Raw genomic sequence first — 21496 nt, 5'->3', positions numbered from 1 at the left:
CTCAAAACTATAGACCAATATCTCTTATGAATATAGATATAAATACTTAATAGTACTGGCAAACCAAATCCAGCAACATCTAAGAAGGATCATACACTATGACCAGAAGGGAATTATCCCAGAATGCAGAGTTGACTTAACTTAGGAAAATCAGTTGATAAAATAATTATATCAGTAGAATAAGGCCAAAACCGGTAGTCATCTCAACAGATGTAAAAAAAGAAAAAAAAACATCTGACAGGGCAGCCCAGGTGGCTCAGCGGTTTAGCGCTGCCTTCAGTCCAGGGCATGCATGATCCTGGAGACCTGGGATCGAGTCCCACATCGAGCTCCCCACTAGGAGCCTGCTTCTCCCTCTGCCTGTGTTTCTGCCTCTCTCTGTGTGTCTCTCATGGCTAAATAAATAAAATCTTAAAAAAAAAAAAAACCAACAAAACAAAAAACATTTGACAAAATCTAATACTAATACTCTTTCATGATAAAAACACTAAAAAAAATAGGAATAACTACTCTGATTAAAAAAAAAATCTGAAAAATCTACATTTAACATCTCATTTAGTGGTGAAAGACTGCTTTCCCCCTGATATCAGGAACATGTCCATTCTTGCTATTTCTGTTCAATACTGCATTAAAGATTCTAGCCAGAACAACTGGACAAGAAAGTTAAATAAAAGGCATCCCGATTCTAAAGCAAGAATTAAGACTATTTCTATTTGAAGGTGCCATTATCTTGTATAGAGAAAATCCTAAGACATCCACTAAAAAACTTTTAGAACTAATAAATGAGTTCAGCAAGATTGCAGGGTATAAAATCAATATGTAAAAGTCAGTTTTGGGGTGCCTGGCTGGCTCATTTGGTGTAGTATGTGCCGCTGGATTTGAGGTCATGAGTTAAAGCCCACATTGGGTATAGGGCTTACTTTAAAAAAAGTTTACCATATTTTTATTGCTAATGATGAACAATGTGAAGATTAAAATAACAGCTTTATTTATAATAGTATCTTTATGGCAATTTATAAAATGAATTAAATAATTAGGAACAAATTTAACAAGAGAAACAAAAATCTTATACCCTGAGATTAATAAAACATTATTGAAAAAAATGAAGACCTAAAAGTGGAAAGATATCCCATATTCATGTATTAGAAGAGATGATAATATTAAGAATTCAGTATTCCTGAAATTGCCCCACAGAATCAATGTAATTCTTACCAAAATCCTAAGTTTTTTTCAGAAATGGACAAACTGACCCTAAAATTTATGTCAAAAATTACCCAGAATAGATACTATAGTCTTGAAGAAGAAAATAGGAAGAGTCACACTTCCAATTTCACCACTTACAAAACCACCAGTAAAGTGTGGCAGTGGAATGTGTTTTATATTTTCCAGTTGTTGCTATTCAGCAATATTTTCTGACCAATTTCCTATATTACATCTATTCTTATTTTGTAAATATTATACAAGAGCATTTTGTCATGTCATCAGCTATATAAAAGAATGAGTATAGATACCAACTGATCTGTCAAATCAAGGTATACTCTTGATGCAACTCACAAAGAAGAAATTTACTGTTAATGGAACATGAGTAATACCCTGTTCTTTCTCTCCACCCAGTCTGTGTGCATGTGCATTAATTGTCCAGACAGAGAATTTCTACCACCACTTTTCACCCGCTTTTCGCTCAGAGACTATTTTCATGTGAAAATATTTTAGATTTTGTTTTTTAGCCAACTATATCTTGGACTATAGGCCAGTAGTCCGAAACTGATCATAGACCCTGGCTTGATTGATATCAGTGTCATATCACAGTCTTCAACTGTGTTTCTTCTTTATCATAGTAGGCAGGTGAGAGATTTAAACAAGTTGCCATCCTGTATATTCAGAAGAACTTCTGCCAATTTTTTCTGTCCCTTGTATGTGGTAACATACGCTCATACAGACACAATCTTTTTGATGTGAGAAAATGAAAAAACTCCTCACTACAAAAACTGTGGGGATTCCCCTTTAGGTTGCCTGCTATTCAAAAATAGTGTGTGTGAGTCTGTGTTTCGGGGATCCCTGGGTGGCTCAGCGGTTTGGCGCCTGCCTTTGGCCCAGGGCGCGATCCTGGAGTCCCAGGATCGAGTCCCGCATCGGGCTCCCTGCATGGAGCCTGCTTCTCCCTCTGCCTGTGTCTCTGCCTCTCTCTCTCTATGTCTATCATGAATAAATAAAAAAAAAAAATATTAAAAAAAAAAAAGGATTCTCTGTCTCCCTCTCCCCTTCCCTGCTTGCTCGTGCTTTCTCTCTTCCTTCCCTTCTCTAAAAAAGAAGAAAAGATTACCTTGTTTTTAGCTGAGACATTTAGATGAGTATACTCATCAGAAATTACCCAAGTACTTCAGAGTTTTACACAACTTTTCCCATCAAGATTAATATAGTTCTACAGTATAAGGTATTAAGAGACTTGGAGCAAAAATCAAAGTAACCAGTACTTAGAGGAGCCGAGTGGATAACAGATTAAGGTGAGGTTTTTGTCATCATGACTTTCATTTACTAACAGATGTATCATGAGAGATTTATTCCAGAGACCTCACTATGTGTGAGACACTAAAATGAAGTGTTGAAAATATCAACTATTTTTTTTTAATATCAGCTATTTAAAAGCTTAAAGTCTATGACATAATCCCTGTATCATTCTGAAAAGGATTTCAGGTAGCTGCTTCTGAAAGTAGTAAGTAGAGCTGAAGAGGTACATTTCTATATTTCTAGAATTTTTTCAAAAACATTTCATGTCACACTTTTCATCTAAATTAAAGTTTTTACAAATATATATAAATTAACATTAAGCGGAGAGGACAGATTATTTTAGTAATACACATCCTTTTATGCAGAACATAGGTGACCTTTCTTTTCCTTGCATTAATAAAAGTTTATAATTAAACTGTGATCTTGGTAAGAGTGTTAGAAAATAAAGAAGTTAAAATGATAGGGTTTTCAGAAAATATAAGAAAAATATATTTTTTAACAGCTTTATTGAGTTATAATTAACCTACAATAAACTGCACATATTTAAAGTGCATGATTTAGGGATGCCTGGGTGGCTCAGTGGTTGAGTGTCCATAAATTTGGCTCAGAGTGTGATCCTGGGGTCCCAGGATCCAGTCCCACATCAGGCTCCCTACCTGGAGCCTGTTTCTCCCTCTGTGTTCTGCCTCTCGCTCTGTGTCTCTCATGAATAAATAAATAAAATCTTTAAAAATTAAAGTGCATGATTTGGTAAGTTTTGATGTTATTATTATAATCAAGATTATTGTATCTATCACCCTCAAAAGTTTCCTTCATCTCTTTTGTCAGCCCTCCTCTCCCTATTCCCAAACAACCATTCTGATCTCTTTTTTTGTCAGTGTAGATTAGTTTTCATATTCTTGAGTATAATGTAAATGGACTCATGCAGTATGTGGGAGTTTTTTGTCCAGGCTTCTTTTTTAGAGATTCATCATATTATTTGTTGTATTAGTATTTGGTTTCTTTTCATTGCTAAGTAGGATTTCCTTGTGTTGATACACTACAGTTTGCTTATCCATTCATCTCCTTATGGACATTTGGATTATTTTAAATTTTTGGCCGTTAAAATAATACTGCTGTGAGTATTCATGTGCGGTGTTTTTAGAGACATATATTTTATTTGAAGTCAGTACTCAGGAATGGAATGGTTGAATCATATGGTAGGTGTATATTTAACTTAAAAAAACACCAATTTGGGCAGCCCTAGTGGCTCAGGGGTTTAGTGCCACCTTCAGCCTGGAGTGTGATCCTGGAGACCCAGGATTAAGTCCCACGTCCGGCTCCCTGCATGGAGCCTGCTTCTCCCTCTGCTGTGTCCCTGCCTCTCTCTCTCTCTTTTTGTGTCTGTCATGAATAAATAAATAAAATCTTAAAAAAAAAAATAAAACACCAACTTATTTTACCAACCATATAGGATAGTCTTGATTCCTCCAAATCCCCACTAATACTTGGCACGGTCAGTCTTGAGACCCTTGGATGGCTCAGTTGGTTAAGTGGCCTAACTCTTGGTTTTGCTTAAATGATGGTGTCGGGATCATGGGATCAAGCCCTACTTAAAGTACAAGCTCAGCGGGGAATCTGCTCAAGGATTCTCTCTCCCTCTCCTTTTCCCCCTCCCCGTCCTTCTGCTCCCCCTCCCCATGCATCCTCTCTCTGTCTCCCTCTAAAATAAATACATCTTTCAAAACACAAATTTTAGTCTTCTGATAGCTATTTAGTGATGTCTTGTTGTGGTTATTTGTATTTCCCTAGTAATTAATGGTATTGAGCGTCTTTTCATGTGCTTATTTGCTATCCATATCTCTGTGTTGAAGAGTGTTCAAATATTTTGTCCAATATTTTAGTTGGGTTACATATTTTCTTATTAAGTTTTGAGATTACAGGGGGATCCCTGGGTGGCTCAGTGGTTTGGCGCCTGCCTTTGGCCCAGGGTGCGATCCTGAAGTCCCGGGATCGAGTCCCACGTCAGGCTCCTGGCATGGAGCCTGCTTCTCCTTCCTCCTGTGTCTCTGCCTCTCTCTCTCTCTCTCTGTCTATCATAAATAAATAAGTAAATCTTTTTAAAAAAAGTTTTGAGATTACAGTATGTATTCTGTATTGAAGAATGTCAGTATTCTATATTAATATATATAATGTATATATTGATAAAGGATACAAGTCCTTTATTAGATATATGCTCTGCAATGATTTTCTTGTAGCCTGTGGCTTGTCTCTTCATTATCTTTCTATAAAGTTTTTAAAATGGAAATTAAATGAGTTTTAACTATATAACATGATTTGATATTCATAATGAACTGCAGTCAAACTAATTAACGTATCATTTCCTCACATAGTTACCATTTTTGTTTGTCATGAGAGCACCTGAAACCTGTCTCAGCAAATTTCCAGTATTCAGCCCAGTATTATTAAATATAGTCACTGTGTCATACATCAGACCTGTAGACTTACTCATTCTACATAACTTTCATTCTTTTAACTATACCTTTAAGAGCAGAAATTTTAAATTTTGATGAAGTTCACTTTATCAATTTGTTTTGTTGTGGCTTATATCTTTGCTATCATATCTACATGAGTTTTTAAAGTTGAAAGTATCATTTCACTTATAAGCATTCTATTGGAATGGTTTCTTATTAGTTAATAGTATAAGTTATGCTCTCTTGCTTGCATCTTGTAAGTTGTAGGATTTTTCATTTAATTCATTTAATATAAATAAACATAAGAGCCATGTGATACGTGCATTGGTCTCAGACTTAATTTGGGGCATTTATTTAATACATTACCTTATTCGATTCTATAGTTTATTGTTAGGTATTTTTTAAATTTCAGGCCTCTTAGAACGTGAAGTAGTTCTTGGTGTAATTTGGTCCCACTTTAACCTGTCAGGGTATTATTGTTAAAGTATTTTTCCTCCTACCACTTTGTTCACTGGGTGCAGTACAGCAAATAGATTTCAGGAAACAGAATCCAGAAAAAAGAGATAAGAAAGTACATATGCTGCCACAAACTTCTTTGCTTATGGAATATGTAATGGAAATTTTTACATGTTGGCCAACAAAAGGGAAATTATAATCCAAAAGCCTGCTCTGACTTGCTGGGTTTTAAACATTTTCTAGTTTTAAGTTTTGATGAACAGTTAATTCTTCATTAGAAAGATTTTCAGTGAATAACTTTTTTTTTTCTTCAGTATTTCCACATGTAACACCAAGAGGAATTAATGGTATAGACTTTAAAGGGGAGGCAATAACTTTTAAAGCAACTACTGCTGGAATCCTTGCTACACTTTCTCATTGTATTGAACTGATGGTAAAACGTGAGGACAGCTGGCAAAAGAGACTGGATAAGGTAAGTCTAGTTTTTCTTCCATTTTATTTAAATATAATAATTTTAAAAAATAATCCCCATTTTATTTCAGTTTTATATATTGATTGAACAGTTTAACTTCTTCGGGAAAAATCTTTTGGGATTGATAGAAGTACAGGGAGCACTACTCTGAAACTTTGTAGGCATCTGAAACTCATTTTCCTAGTGAGGTTCACCAGTTATATATTCAGTTACTACACAACACAAATTTGTAGTAGGATTTTATTTTATTTTATATTTTATTTCATAGATTTTACTTATTTATTCATGAGAGACAGAGAGAAAGAGGCAGAGACATAGGCACAGGGAGAAGCAGACTCCCTGCAGGGAGCCTGATGTGGGACTCAGTCCCAGGACCCTAGGATCACAATCTGAGCCAAAGGCAGGTGCCCCAGTGGTAGGATTTTAATCTAAAAATGTTTGTAGTAGTAATAGTAATGCCTTGGAATAGAAATGATGAGCCACTTAACATTACCTAGTTTTATTGTGGAATATGTGAAGCTGCATTTAAATTATATGAACTGAAATGCCAATTTATAAAGTCAAACATAATATACACACATACTCTCCAGGGTCATAGTGCTATTATTTTACATATGTTGTTCATTCAACATTTGCCCCATGTTCACCTGCTTCCACCTTTGTTTAAACTTTAGCACTGATAGTAACATTACAATATGAATCTTTTAGTTCCTAGTGTCAATTAGGGCTCAGTGAATTTGTTTAGTAGGAAAACTTCTTATTTAGAATTCAACATCAGCAAAATAATAAAGTGTTAGAACTGAAACATATCTCAGAAAATTTAGTTCTGGTCTAATGCCATCATTTTATATTGAAGGAACTGAGGTCTCAAGACTGGTCGAGTGATGCTATGTACCAGTTGGAAGAATTTTACTCTATTTTTTATATATGTGTGTATATATATGTGTGTGTATAATATTTATATATATAGAATAGAATATTTTATTCTATTATATATAAATATATATATGTATATATGTATATTTTAAGATTTTTATTTATTCATGAGAGAGAGGCAGAGACACAGGCAGAGGGAGAAGCAGGCTCCTTGCAGGGAGCCTGATGTGGGAATCGATCCCGGGTCTCCAGGATCAGGCCCAGGGCTGAAGGCAGCGCTGAACTGCTAAGCCACCTGGGCTGCCCTCTATTTTATATTTCAACTCTGAATACTAGGCCAAACTTTAGTCAGAATGTTGCCATAAGTAAGTGAGTCATTTGCTTGTAATATTTCAAGGTCTTAACATTTTGAGCAGGAAACTAGGTAAAGGCACTGATGTAAGGGCAGGATATATTCTTTAAAACAAGCAGTAAGAATGTGTATTCAAAGTACAGACATTTCATTATTATTCTAGAGTCAAACTCTTGTATCTTCAGAGATTTCAGCTCTATACCAATGTGGATCAGATTGAATTTTTAGAAGTTTCCATGTAAACACACAAAAAACTATGTGTTGAGAAAACAAGACAACCCTTTAACTCCTACTTGTCCAGACTAGCTTATTTCAAACTTTTTGGCAACTTTATCTTAACAGTTCAGTCTCTCGACTTTTTATCCTTCACTAAGGGATCATCATCTTCATTCATATATTCAACCACACTACCTAAAAAATATTCATTAGAAATGAAATGTGACTTTCCCATCCTTTAAGGGATCAAGTGTCTTACTTGCAATGCTGAAAAAGGAAGTGGCTTTTGCTTACCTTCATTGTTGTCAGTCTTATTCTTTTTCTCTATTGGAGAGCAATAAAGGATCTGAGAAAAAATAATTTTGTTGCTTTTCTATGCACCATGTAAGCAAAGAAAAGCCACAAAAGACAATACTAATTGAAACTGGGAAATTACTGCATTTTATAGTCTTTACAGGTCTGATGTCAAATCTTATTCCTCTCTTCACTGTAATTCTTCCTCCATGCTGAAATAGAATCCCAGTTATGTTTTACATGAAATTTAGGAGTGTGGGTATGTTTGATACTCAGTATGTACGTGTGTATATACCTATATATATATGTGTGGTGTACACAAATGTATGTATGTATGTACGTATACACATTATAAGGAATAGGAAGTTCTTAGAAAGTGTTCACCAACAGATATGTCTTTTTTTTTTTAAGATTTTATTTATTTATTCATGAGAGACAGAGAGAGAGAGAGAGAGGCAGAGACACAGGTAGAGGGAGAAGCAGGCTCCCTGCAGGGAGCCTGACGTGGGACTCGATTCTGGGTCTCCAGGATCACACCCTGGGCCGAAGTCAGCGCTAAACCACTGAGCTACCCAGGCTGCCCAACAGGTATGTCTTTTAAGTAATTCATATAACTTGGAAGGAAAGTACGATGATAATTTAATCTTATTTAACTGAAATTTGTTTCATTCAAAAAGTATTTGTATGTTTCTAATCTGCTAATAAGCTCTAAGCTAAAAATGGGGAAACACCAATGAAAAGAAAATCATCCTTCAAGGAGCTTAATCTAATGAGAGCCATTAAATAGGTAATACGTATATAATAACAGCTGTTTGGGGGCACCTGTAAGTGGCTCAGTCAGTTAAGCATCTGCTTTCAGCTCAGGTCATGATCCCAGGGTCCTGGAATCGAGCCATGGATCAGGCTCCCTGCTTAGCAAGGAATCTGCTTCTCCCTCTCCCTCTGCTGCTCCCCTTGCTTGTGCACACTCTGTCTCTCCAATAAATAAATAAAATCTTAAAAAAAAAAAACAGCTACTTGATAGCAGAATTGTTTAACTTTGATTTCTAATGTCAGTTCCATTATTTCAGCTGAATAATAGAAAATTAATATTTAGTTGTGATGATTTTTCTTGGTTACCTGTAATCATCCCTTCTATTATAGAAGTGTACTTAATTGTTAGTTGGTCATGTCTAAGAAGATCAGAAATTGTAAGATTAAACAATTTTAGTTACTAACAATGTTAAATCTATTCATTGAAGATGTTTGGTTACGTTAATAGGCTCTTGTGTGTAATTTAACATGCTTTTTCATTTTCCCTTAAATTCTTTGAATATAATTCTGTGCTGTATATTTTGGTTGTGTTCAGTTTTTAAAATTAAGTTATAGCATAAATATGTGCACCAATCCTAAGTGTACTGCTTGATGATTTTTGTGTGTATATGTACACCCCTTTAATCACTACTTAGATTAAGGTAAAGAATTTTTATAATGCCCCGGAAGGTTCCTACATGCCTCTTCCTGGTCCATACCATACCACCATCTAGATGTGACCATATACATGCCTGTGTTTGTTTTCCCTCAGCATTGACTATGAGATTCATTCACGTTGTTACATTTACTGGTAGTTTATTCTTTTTTTATTGTTTTATTTCATTGTATGACTTCAATTTGTTTATCAGTTTTTCTTGTTGATAGATACTTATGTTTTTATATTTTGGCTATTGCGAATAAGGCTGTGCATTCCTGTGCATAGCTTTTGGTGGATACGCACTTATTTCTCTTGGGCATGTATCTAGTAGTAGAATTGTTGGTTCATGGGGTATATGCTAGCTGTAGTGTAGCTACACTAGTGTAGCTAGTGTAGTGCCAATATCCATATTGGCAGTTTTCCCAAGTGATTATCCGTTTATACTTCCACCAGAATAGATGAGAATTCATTTGCTCTTCACTCTTGGCAGCACTTGGTATTGTCAAGTTTTTGCAGGTTTTCTTTGTTTTTTAATTTTAGCTATTCTGGTAGATCTGTAGACCCTCTTTCCCTTGAGTATGCAGAAATTAGCCATTGGGTCTAATGAAATAATTCACTGATTTGCATGAGCTTAATTCAGATAGGATATTTGGAAGTAGTTAGCTTTGTGTTAATTCATGTAGACTTTAATTTAACCTTTAAGTATTTGAGGTAAGGAAATAAAGGCATTTAGATTCCTTACAAGCTTGTTAGAGTTCAGTTATCAGATTTGACCAGTATAGTCCATTGTTGTAGAAATAAGTTTGAGATTGGTGCCAAGGCCAACCTTTTTCTTTTAAGTGTTGACCTTGGGTCTTTTACCCTCTTAAAGTTCTGGATTAAAGGAGAAGATTAAAGTAAAAATCTAAGCCCTTTTTCAGCCCTGAAATAATTTTAGCCAGCAGTGGGAAAGTACCAGAAATTTATCTTTCTTAGAATATATTTTAGCATTCATTGATTTCACCTATTGATTGAGTTGCTTTCTTTCTTTAAAGCAAAATAGAATTTTTTATAGGGGAAAAGAAACATGAATACATTGTAAGTGTTTCTGTGGTCTTTTCTTTGTTTCTACCTATATGGTAGATTTTAGTGATGATTTAAATGGTAACTTGTGTGTAATATGTAGCTCAGAGGAAAGTATTTTCTTGGGCAGAATACTCATTTGTCACAGGAATGGGGGGGTTGTTATTGTTGTTTGGCCACTTCAAATGATAATTTTTCACTTGCTTTTTTTTTTAATAGGAAGTTGAGAAGAGAAGAAGAATAGAGGAAGCATACAAAAATGCCATGACAGAACTGAAGAAAAAATCCCACTTTGGAGGGCCAGATTATGAGGTATGAAGTTATATTTTTAGTTCAGAAGAAGGAAAAGATAGGCCATATCTGTCACAAAAGTGATTAATTTTTAAATAATGCTTTTATCACCTTTAAGTATTCTAGATATGTAATATAGTCTTCAGTGTTTATTTTGATTAAATATGTATTTCATGATAAATGTTAGGCTTACTCTGAAATAGATTTTTTTTTTATTGACTACAAAATTTAGTGTAGGTTTGTCAAAGACTCATTTATTAGGCCTGTCTACATTATAGGACAAGTTTTTATCTATCCTATGAGGACAATAATTTTAATGTTATCTTCTTTTTTTAATAAAAGCAACTTATGGAGGAAAACCCTGAGTACTATACAGACAAAAAGATTTTAGCTGTATGTATTGGGAGGTCCTGTCCATAGCAGAACTTGAACTGTCCTCATTGCCTTGTCCTTATTGTTTGAAAATATCTAAAACTAACTTTTTTCTTCTTTTGTTTCTTTATTAGGCAATTAGTAAATTCTCCTCCGTATGCACACACAGATGTTAATATTTTATAAGCTGTTTTTCCATGGTATTTCTTTAGAGGGAAAAAGATATAAGAAATGTATTTGGTAATAGTCCCTAACATTGTTGGTATTTCTGAAATGCTTATTTTAAAAATGGAGTGTTAAAGAAGAATCATTGAGATAGAAGTAGAGCGTTAAAATAATTATGGTTAGTTTATAATATATAAGAAAATAGAAGAGGGGTGCCTGGGTGGCTCAGTCATTTAAGTGTCCAACTCTTGGTCTCCACTCAGGTCAGAATCTCATGGATCTCATGGATCTTGAGATCAAGCCCCAAGTTGGGCTCCATTCTCAGCAGAGTCAGCTTGAAGATTGTATACCTCTGCCACTCGCCTACTCTCTTGCACAGTCTGTCTCAAATAAATGGATAAATCTTAAAAAAAAAGAAGAAAAATTTCTCACCGTTTTTATCTTAGAAAGGAAAAAAAATAGAGTTGCTATTGACTATATTTTATGTTGGAATTGATTTCCACGTGTGGAAATTCATAATGATGAGACTTGAGCTGGAATACTTCAGAATTATCAAGCTGTCAATTATTCCTCCTAGAATGTGTAAAAATCATATAATTAGATACCCTCAGGGTTTAAAAAAGGAAGGTAACTAGAATACAAGCTATTACAATTTTAAATTTTATCCTGAAGCTAAGCAGATTGTTTTTGCTATTTGGTTTATTTCGTGGGTGGACTTTTTAAATTACCTAATTTTTTTTCATATTATAAGTAAAACCAGATGTTCATATAGGAAGATTATAGAAAATACCAAAAAAAAAAAAGCCTATGTGTTTAGCAATATATGGTACCAGTTTATCTCCTCCCAGCCATATATATATACACATGTAATTGTATGCTTGTTTATGTTTACTTCTGTCCACAAGGGTTTTGGGCGGGGAAGAGGGATGGGAAAGAACAGAATCGAAGAAGGAGAGGCATTGTACTAATAAGAACATTTGTTAGCTAGTTTCAGATACTTTTAAATTGCATATTTATTTATATGATTTAGGTAGACTTTCTTAAAAAAAAACTGTTTATTGATCATTTGTATTTCTTCTTTAATGACTCACCTATATTCCTTAACATTTTTATTTGGTTTGGGGATTTTTTTTTTCTCTAATTGATTTAGAAGATGTGAGGATTAACTTTTCATTCTTCAACAATTTTTTTCCCTTTTTTGGTTTTTTAAACTTTTGATTGTGAGTTTTGCCATATAAAAGCTTTATACTTTCATGTAATTAATCCCCTAGTCATTTGATGGACTTGTTTCAACATTTGGTTATCATGCTTAAAAAAATTTCCCTACTTTAAATAATTGTATTTCCTGGGTTTTTAATTTTTTAATGATATCTTCTAAATATAAATATATGGCTAGTACATCTGGGTTTTTAAGATTATGGTATAATGTAAGAATCTGTATTTTATTTTAGTGGCATTTTTTGAATAAATGATTGTTTTTCCATCCATCTGAAATTTACCTCTCTTTTTTAATGAAGAAAATGGTTAAGGGTACTTCTGTTTTTTTTCTCATTGACATCCTGTGGTATCAAGTTTAAATATACAGTGGCTTTTTTTTTTTTAAGGTTTTATTTATTTATTCATGAGAGCCACAGAGAGAGAGGCAGAGCTACAGGCAGAGGGAGAAGCAGGCTCCATGTGGTGAGCCTGATGTGAGACTCAATCCCGGGACCCCAGGAACCTAAGATCACACCCTGAGCCGAAGGCAGGCACTCAACCACTGAGCCACCCAGGCATCCCTAAATATATAGTTCTTAAATGAAGTAGGGCTTTAGGGCCTCTGTTTTTATATTTTTTTCCCCTTCCTTTTGATGTTTTGAGCTATCTATATTTTCTTGTGTGAGTACTACATTTGCATGGGTTTTAGACACTGATTCAGTTATCAAACATTTATGATCTAATTATTGAACAAAACTTAAATGTTTCATTTGTAGCTTCAGAAATTACTTTTTAATATTAAATTCATTCCTTAAGATTTACTATAAATGTAAGACATTGTACAAGGCATGAGGATCTCACCTGAGGGCCCTTACCTGAGTATATAATGGGAAAACAGGCTAATTACCAGTTACAGAGCACTGTTAGCACTGAGAGGTTTTTGAGTCAGGGATAGCCTCACAGAGAAAACAACATTTTAGCTGAAACCTTAAGAATGAGTAGACTGAGTAGCTATTAGCCAGGTGAATAGCAGAGTGTTGACTTGTAGGGGCTGAGAAGGAAAACATTTGGAAGCCAGAAGCACAAAAATAAATAAATAAATGAATGAATGAATGAATGAATGAATGAATACCCCCCCCACACACACACACAAATCAATCAATCAGTCTCCTACTGAAAGACCTTATCTGTGGAGGGTAGAGCTGACTGAGAGGAGGGGGGGGGTGGTAGGCTGGCTAGCTAGGCATGTAAGATCCTCAAGCAATGGGTTTTAAGCACGTGAAGTTTTCAGGTTTACAGTTCAGAAAAATCATTCTTGCTCCTTGCAGTGAGGACAATGGATTGAAGTTGACAGTGGTGAACTAGGGGCTTCCAAGACTTTTTCAGTCTTGTAGGTGAGAATTAAAGATAGCCTAAATTAAAAAAGAACAGTAGGAATAGACACTGATAAACTTAGATATTTAGAAAGTAGGATTATAGGATATGGTGATTGAATGAGGGGAGTGGGAGGAATCCAGGAAGGCCTAGCCTTCTGCTGTTGTTAAGATTGGTGTAGAAGTAGAAGAAACAGGCTTTAGACATGTTGAATATGAACTGCAGCATTCACCTGAGGAGGTCTTAAGTATTACGGGATGCAAAGGGTCTAATAAAGAGGTAGATAGGCTGTGAATTTGGGAATCATCGCATGATGACTGAGGCCTTAGAAACAAGTAAGTGCTGTAGGGAGAGCAAGTGTGGAACCCTGAGGTACCCCCATATTTAAGGGGATTTAAAGAAGAAGCTTGGATAGAGAAGAATTGGGAAATTAGGAATCCAAGGTGGGAGAGAACTCTTTAGAGAGTCATTCACATAAGAAATACTGCACATGGGGAAATAAGATGAAGACATGACGACTGGTGTGTCCCATAGATCTAGCAATGATTTAGCAATCTTTTCCTAGGGAGGCATGATGAGACAAAAAGGGTTTTTGTTGTTGTTGTTGTTGTTTTTTTTTTGCTTTTTAATTTAAGGGAAATTTTTTTTTCTGTTTTCTTAACTAATTCTTTCTCCCATGTGTTTGAATAGGAAGGGCCAAACAGTCTGATTAATGAAGAAGAGTTCTTTGATGCTGTTGAAGCTGCTCTTGACAGACAAGATAAAATAGAAGAACAGGTAATATCTTATTAAAAATTCTAACAGTAGGCATTCCTTGATGTATGTTGTTTTATATAAATAGAATTTGGAAACTGTGACCATAATAGAAATGAACCTAGAAAATGAACTGTGTCTACATTGAGTCACAAATGTAGAAGAATCTTTACACTCAGTTTCTTCACTGATGAATTTCTAAGCAATAGGAGACCACTGATTGCTTAAAGGGATCTTACATGATTAACAGGAGACTAAATGAAAATAGTCTTCCTAATAACCCCATAAAGTATCCAACTTTATTGTCTTTGTATAAAAGCAAGCATATGTTTAATATGAGTGAAGCAGTCTCTGAATTTCTCTGTATCACAAGTACTGACCATATGAATTCACAAGGAAGAGGACCAAGAATTTAATTAACTCCTTTATTGCTTTCTCTACCTTACCCTTTTTTTTTTAAGTTAGTTAGTTATCACACACACACACACACACACACACACACACACGCAGAGGCAGAGGCAGAGGCAGAGGGAGAAGCAGGCTCCATGCAGGGATCCCTACACGGGACTCGATTCCGGGACTGTGGGATCATGAAGGCAGATGCTCAGCCACTGAGCCACCCAGGCACCCCCCCCACCTTACCCTTGATATCTTCCTCACTTTTAACTTCCCTCAGTATTTTATCATTATCAAATTCACAACAGTTATACTCAGCTCTTTCTGTGGAGATTGAAGGAAAACATTTCTTAAATCCTTCAACTGTAGTCTCAGGATTAATATTCTATTCGATTCTTTGCCTCCTTTTAATTCTGCAACAATGCAGTTACCGTATATTACCACTAGATGGTACTTGCAGGTGAATTTTAATTACACTTCTCAGGGCTTTAAGCAACTTGCAAATAAATTCCTGGGTGTATCAATAACACTACAAATGAACTTGCATAGAAAAGTTGGTTTTTTCGTTCCTTGTCATTGCTAAGGTAGTCATGTCCATTATGCACATTTACTGCTCTGTTTCTATTTCACCTGCAATAGTGACTTTTGCTTTTCATGTTTATTTATCATTATTTTTTTCTGAATGAGTGATAAAAGTTTTTGTTACATTAATTCATAAAGCTTGTTACTTATTTTTTTATGCCACAAAAATATGCTATTCAACATCTAATAAGAAAGGAAGCTTTCAGTTCTTAAATGAGCTCCAGTTTTGGATGCCTAAAGTATCATCTGAAGGAGTATCTTTGTGTTTGGCTTTTAAAATGTTTTGTTTTGTTTTTCTTCACTGTGGTGTTTTTTGTTTAGTTTTTGTTTTAATCTATTATTTATTGTGCTATTTGGGGGGAGAGAAGTGTACTATTTTGGGAAGAGTTGGTCAAGACAACTTCAATCTTAGTCTTGCCAGTGACTAACTATGTAGCTATAAACTTAATGCTTCAATTCTCTTGGTTTTCTAATACGTAAAACAAGGAGTTACACAAGATGATTCAAATGGTCTCTTCTGGCTCTAAAATGCTACTCTACGGAATATCAATACAGTGGTTGAGTCAGATTTCTGGAATTTAAGAGGATTGATGAAAACTTTTGTAAACTTAAGAAAAAAGGAATATTTGTGGGACTGCTTAATTTCAGTCTCTTCTTGATGCTGTGGTAGATACTCTACAAAGCAGGTCATTAAACAGACCCTGATTTTCCTTGCCTAATAGGCATGTTGATATCACAGAGATAATTATAATGTGGTAATGCTCTAGAGTAGTAAGTTTCAGTAACCCATGAAATTAGTTCCTAAGATTCAGATCATTTCCCTTGTTGTATGCAGTAGATTTTGCACAGGCCTCCTGTCAGCACAGCCATTACATAGGAACTCTTCAGTGAGACATTTTTGAGTTTACATTGTTCTACATTATTTACCAACACAAAGATACTTTTAGTAAAGTGGTGAGTGAGAAAGGAGATCTTAGTAGGTCTGTTCAGATACCACTGAACAGAAATTACCACTTCTGCATAGTTAGAAGATGAGCACACACACAACACAGCACAACTTCTGGTACGTTTTATTTAGTAGATACTGAATAATTCAAGTGAGAAGGAACAGGAGGAGGAAGGTTAAAAGGTTAAATGGCAGCTTGACACGAGTGACACAGTTGGTTGAAGACCGAATTCCTTCATGGAAAGGAGATAAAGATATCCATGCTATATGTTCTTTGTAACATAACTGAAGCAAACAATGACAATGGTTCAAATGGTATGGCTCTGTACAACCCTGATGAAGTGGAGTGATTGGAATAATCTGACCAGAGATTGGATAAAAGAAATTATTTCAAGAGCAGGGTTAATAAAGATTCTTGGTAAAAGTACTAAAGCATTAATTGTTGGTAGGTTATATTACCCATCCTTAAGCTGCAAAGTACACTTTAAAATCTTCCCACCTAACATTATATATTTTCTTAGTCACAGAGTGAAAAGGTCAGATTGCACTGGCCTACATCCATGCCATCTGGAGATGCCTTTTCTTCTGTGGGGACTCATAGATTTGTCCAAAAGGTAAGCTAATGTCAGAATTTACTGAAAATCCATATTATTCTTCACGGTTGATGGAACTATATTGTTGCATAAGTTTTCCTTTTTCTTGAATTTGGGAATGAGTTTTCTTTTTATATATTATATGCTTTCTTTCATATACATCTTCCAAAAGAGTTAGAAATCTTATAAATATGATGTTCTTTCTTTTTTGTTTAACGGGAAAGGGGGCTGGGGATAGGGAATGGCTAGTCCAAAATAGTTAACTAGAAGTGTAGCCAGTTATATTAAATCACTTTTTTCTCTGGAGTTAAGTGATATTATTTTGAATTATTGGAAGCACTGCATTCTTTTTAGAAAGAATTTGGAGCATAAACCATAATAGGTGCATGAAGTCAGCACTTGCTGTTGAGCTTGTTTCATATAGTGCTTTGTTCTCTCTTTATCTTGTGTTTGGAAGTTGGTACTGAATGCTCTGTTGTGCCTTTGTTCTGATTACTTGGTTTTTTCTTTGTCTGTCTCTGGTAGCCCTATAGTCGCTCTTCCTCCATGTCTTCCATTGATCTAGTCAGTGCCTCTGACGATGTTCACAGATTCAGCTCCCAGGTACCGTATGACTGTATGGAGTGGACTTAAAGTCTTTCTGTGCTATATTTCAGCCTGCTTTCCCATTTCCGAGATATCTTTTGGTTAGGCCACGTGTTTTGATTTTGAATTTTAAATAGTAACAATAAGCATTAAAAAGACCTTCCGTATCTACTAAATAGTTCCTCTGTCAGGCTTGCATGTGCCCTTTATAGTCTCTGCTGTGAATAGCTTGGAATTTTGCCATATAGGAGGTACTCCTGAAAGATTTCAAATTGAATTGAAACAAGCAGAAGATACCTGGTTTTTAAATATCATGTGGTATCTGTTTCTTCAAATAGGATTCAACAACTTTGATGAACATGGTTTACAGGATATGTTTGTTACAGCATAAAAACAGATTTCAGAGGTCTCACTTCTAATTTAATTTAAAGTATCTCATAATTCAACAAGAAAATAGCTTTTTTAAATATTTGTCTCATTACTTTCATCATACTAAGCTCCATTGAACTGATTTGTATTTTTGTTATGCAAATTACCTTTGGATATTATAAATTAATATTCCTGTTCCTATGCATCATTAAGTATTTAGGAATTTAAGACAGGAAGCTAGATGCTTGTAGTCTCTGCCCTTATCATAAAGTCAAAGTATTATTGAAGGAATGCTTTTTAGTATCAGAATTAGTTTTTAAAATTTTTGAATCCTTGTATCTTTGCCAGTCAGCTTTGTATCTTTATGGTGAATGTGTTTTATTGGATTGCATTATGCTATCTTATGTTGAGAAGCTGAGCTCTCTAGTCAGAATGACTGAGTTTAATCCTGGTTAGTTGCATGATCTTGAACAACTTTTCTAAGTCTTCTGTGCTTCACTTCTGTGATCTAGCTAGGACTGTGATGTGACTAGAGCCTGGCATGTTGTAAATGCTATGTAAGTGTGAGCTTTATTAGCTATTATATAGCTATTTATTAGCTATTTATATAACAACATAATTTACTTGAATTCAAAATTTTCTACCTTATTTTTTCTATCAGAGTACACTTGACTCTCGAACAAAGGTGGGGGTTGGAGCACCAGCCCTCCGCTCTTCATTCAGTCAAAAATCCACATATAACTTTTGGCTTCCCAAAAACCTAACTATTAATAGTTAATAATAGTTTACAATAATATAAACAGTTGGTTAACATATATTTTGTATGCTGTAATATCATATACTGTATTCTTACAATAAGGTAACTTAGAGAAAAGAAAATGTTATTAAGAAAATTCTAAGGAAGGGAAAATACATTTAGAGTATTGCACTATATTTATTGAAATAAATAACCTGTACATTTCAAACTGGTGCAAAATATATTTTTTGACTTTTGCAGAACATTTTTTCTTCTTGAGCATTTTTGAAAAAGAGATGTATCAGTTCTGCTTTAGAAATCACCCAGAACCAAACTTATTCCAATATTTCTTAATTTTGTTCATTTATGCAGGCTTTTTAAAAAGCATCTCATAATAAATCAGTGACAAAACTAGATAATATAAGGAGACTTTGGTTTATTCTGCTAAACTCCACCTTGTATTAAAATAATAAAGTGACACACTAAGGCTCATCAGTACTTGTCACCATTTTCCTTTAAATTATAGGAATACACATGCTATAAATGAAAATGTAATGAGAGCGGTAAAGAAGTATAAGTCGCTACAGGTGCTTAAGAGTTAAGGCTTCAGAATGCAGACCTTCGACCTAAGCTATAGAGCTTTAGAACAGCTAAAATTCTTCAAGTATACATAAATATATTACAGAGAGGCAGATGCTCAGATTTTTGTAAGACTTTGCCAAATTAGGGGGCAGCCCAGGTGGCTCAGCCGTTTTAGCACCGCCTTCAGCCCAGGGCATGATCCTGGAGACCTGGGGTTGAGTCCCACGTGGGACCCCTGCATGGAGCCTGCTTCTCCCTCTGCCTGTCTCTGCCTCTCTCTCTCTCTCTCTCTCTCTCTCTCTCTCTCTCTCTCTGTCTCTGTCTCTCATGAATAAATAAATAAAATCTTAAAAAAAAAAAAAAAGACTGGGCAACCCGGGTGGCTCAGCGGTTTAGCGCCATGTTCAGCCCAGGGCCTGATCCTGGAGTCCTGGGATCAAGTCCCACGTCGGGCTCCCTGCATAGAGCCTGCTTCTCCCTCTGCCTGTGTCTCTGCCCCCCTCTCTCTCTCTGTCTCATGAATAAATAAAATCTTAAAAAAAAAAAAAGACTGCTAAATTATAGCATACTTTTTAATATTTTACGTAACTTGTGTATAAGTTGAGAAACATCTTTCATGGTGGGATTTTTTTCTAATATAATGCTCGGGATTATTTACATTCTGTTTTTAGCTTTTAATTATTGTACTGTTTTATATGCCAAAAGAGGCAAAATTGAAGAAAAATGACATTGTGTTCTTCAAGTATTTATTGTCCTTGCTAAAGTATTTGTTGTCATTAGCAGACGTGGGCTCTGGCAGTTAAGCTCTCTCCACCCTTTATGTCCACAGTGACACCTTATTATTGTGGTAATCATTTAACCCCTCCCCTATTTATCGTACAATAATACATTCGAATTTTAGCAGAACTAGAAAGTAAATAAAGTAATAGATCGCTATTAGTATTCTCATGCATATCCTTTTTCCATGTGTATATAAAATCAGTCACATACTAATAAACACACATACTTTAATAATTGCCTTTTTCTACCAAGAAATGTAATTTCATATACACTATTTTATGACCAGCTTTTTTAAAATAATTAAGCCCATTTCCCATTGGTAAATGTGAGTCTTTATCTCTTTTTCTTTTAATATGGATGTGCATGCAGGATTTACCTACTCACCTAATATTAAACATTTAGTGTATTTTCAGTTTGTCTCTTTATTTATGATAAATAAATAATATATTATAAGTAGTGCTACAGGAGCATCCTGACATATATACCATCCGTGAGTGTGTGTGCATCTTTGTACACTAATCCACTTATTTCCTTAGAATACATTTCTAGAAGTAGAATTATTAAGACAAAAGCTGTGCGTACTTCTGAGGACTTTTTTGTATTCTCATTGCCAAACTATTTCATTTAAAAAGTTGAACCAGCTACACTCCCAGTTCAGTTTTCTTTTATGTTGACAGTGAATGCTGTCATTCAGTTAATTCTTGCTAGTCTTAGACTAAAAGTGGTATTTTTGCCTCTTGGCCTTCTGCATTTCTTCAGCGAATTGACTATTCATGTTCTGTCCATTTTTCTTTTGGGTTAACAGTGCACTATTAATTTGTTACTAATAAATTGATCCATCCAACAAATCCCTCTGACTCTGTAACAATAAGTATAGTTGTATTCCTTTCACATGAGTAAGAGAAAAGAGATCTGACAAGTCTTTGAACCTTTCTAGATTTCTGTTCATTAGAATTTTGTTCATTACATTTTTGTTACATCATCAATAAAAATTTCTGTATTGATAATGTTAGAAAAATCCAGTTAGCCTCCTAAAATGGCACACTGCGTGACTCAAATGGGAGGTGGAAGAAAAGGCTAGACTTGGCATCCATCATCTCTTATTTTAAATATGTTCATTTTTCATAGTTCATTTACTGTGAAGATGCTGTATATGTCAGCTTATCATTTTCAACACTAGGTCCATAAAAAATCAAGGGCATGATTCCTGAAATTATGCTTCATCTAATTAAAACTAGTGAACACTACTAAATCAGATGAAACCTGCCTCAATGATTTTGACTCAGTCTGTTTTTTATAATGATAGCAGATGTTACTAGTAATATTTTGTAGTGTATCAAATTTTGAACCTAATAAAATGTTAAATTTGGCTTTTGTTGTTGTCATCCATCTTAATGGCCCCTTCCAGTTATTTTTGATATGCTGTCATAACTGAAAACAATAAACAAAGCAGATGATTGGGGTAGATTCAAAGTGTCAGTGTGATCACAAATGCCTGAGTCACTGCCCCAACAGTAACACTTACTACTTCAGATTTTATTGTAGTGAACATGAAATAAGTTATAGTGAGATTTTACCTGTTATCACCTCTTTCCTTAATCTCCATGTTATTACATCAGGGAAAATGCCATAATGG

At 34.8% G+C, this 21496-nt stretch overlaps 1 protein-coding gene across 4 annotated transcripts in view; it reads left to right on the top strand.

The window, feature by feature from the left end:
* Positions 1-21496, top strand: part of CERT1 (ceramide transporter 1) — a 105882-nt gene that overhangs the window by 64769 nt on the left and 19617 nt on the right. Inside the window, exons 7-11 of one of the 4 annotated variants that reach the window (XM_055342235.1) lie at positions 5732-5889; positions 10359-10451; positions 14229-14315; positions 16737-16829; positions 17334-17411. In XM_055342235.1, coding sequence (XP_055198210.1) covers positions 5732-5889; positions 10359-10451; positions 14229-14315; positions 16737-16829; positions 17334-17411 — 509 coding nt within the window. The remainder of the gene's footprint in view (positions 1-5731; positions 5890-10358; positions 10452-14228; positions 14316-16736; positions 16830-17333; positions 17412-21496) is intronic. The other 3 variants (XM_055342232.1, XM_055342234.1, XM_055342233.1) reach the window with 3 other exon arrangements.

The sequence above is a fragment of the Nyctereutes procyonoides genome, unplaced genomic scaffold (genome assembly GCF_905146905.1).
Source record: "Nyctereutes procyonoides isolate TBG_1078 unplaced genomic scaffold, NYPRO_anot_genome, whole genome shotgun sequence".
NCBI lineage: Eukaryota > Metazoa > Chordata > Mammalia > Carnivora > Canidae > Nyctereutes > Nyctereutes procyonoides.
Note: the sequence above shows the minus strand (reverse complement) of the source record. Positions and strands in the feature narration are given on the sequence as shown.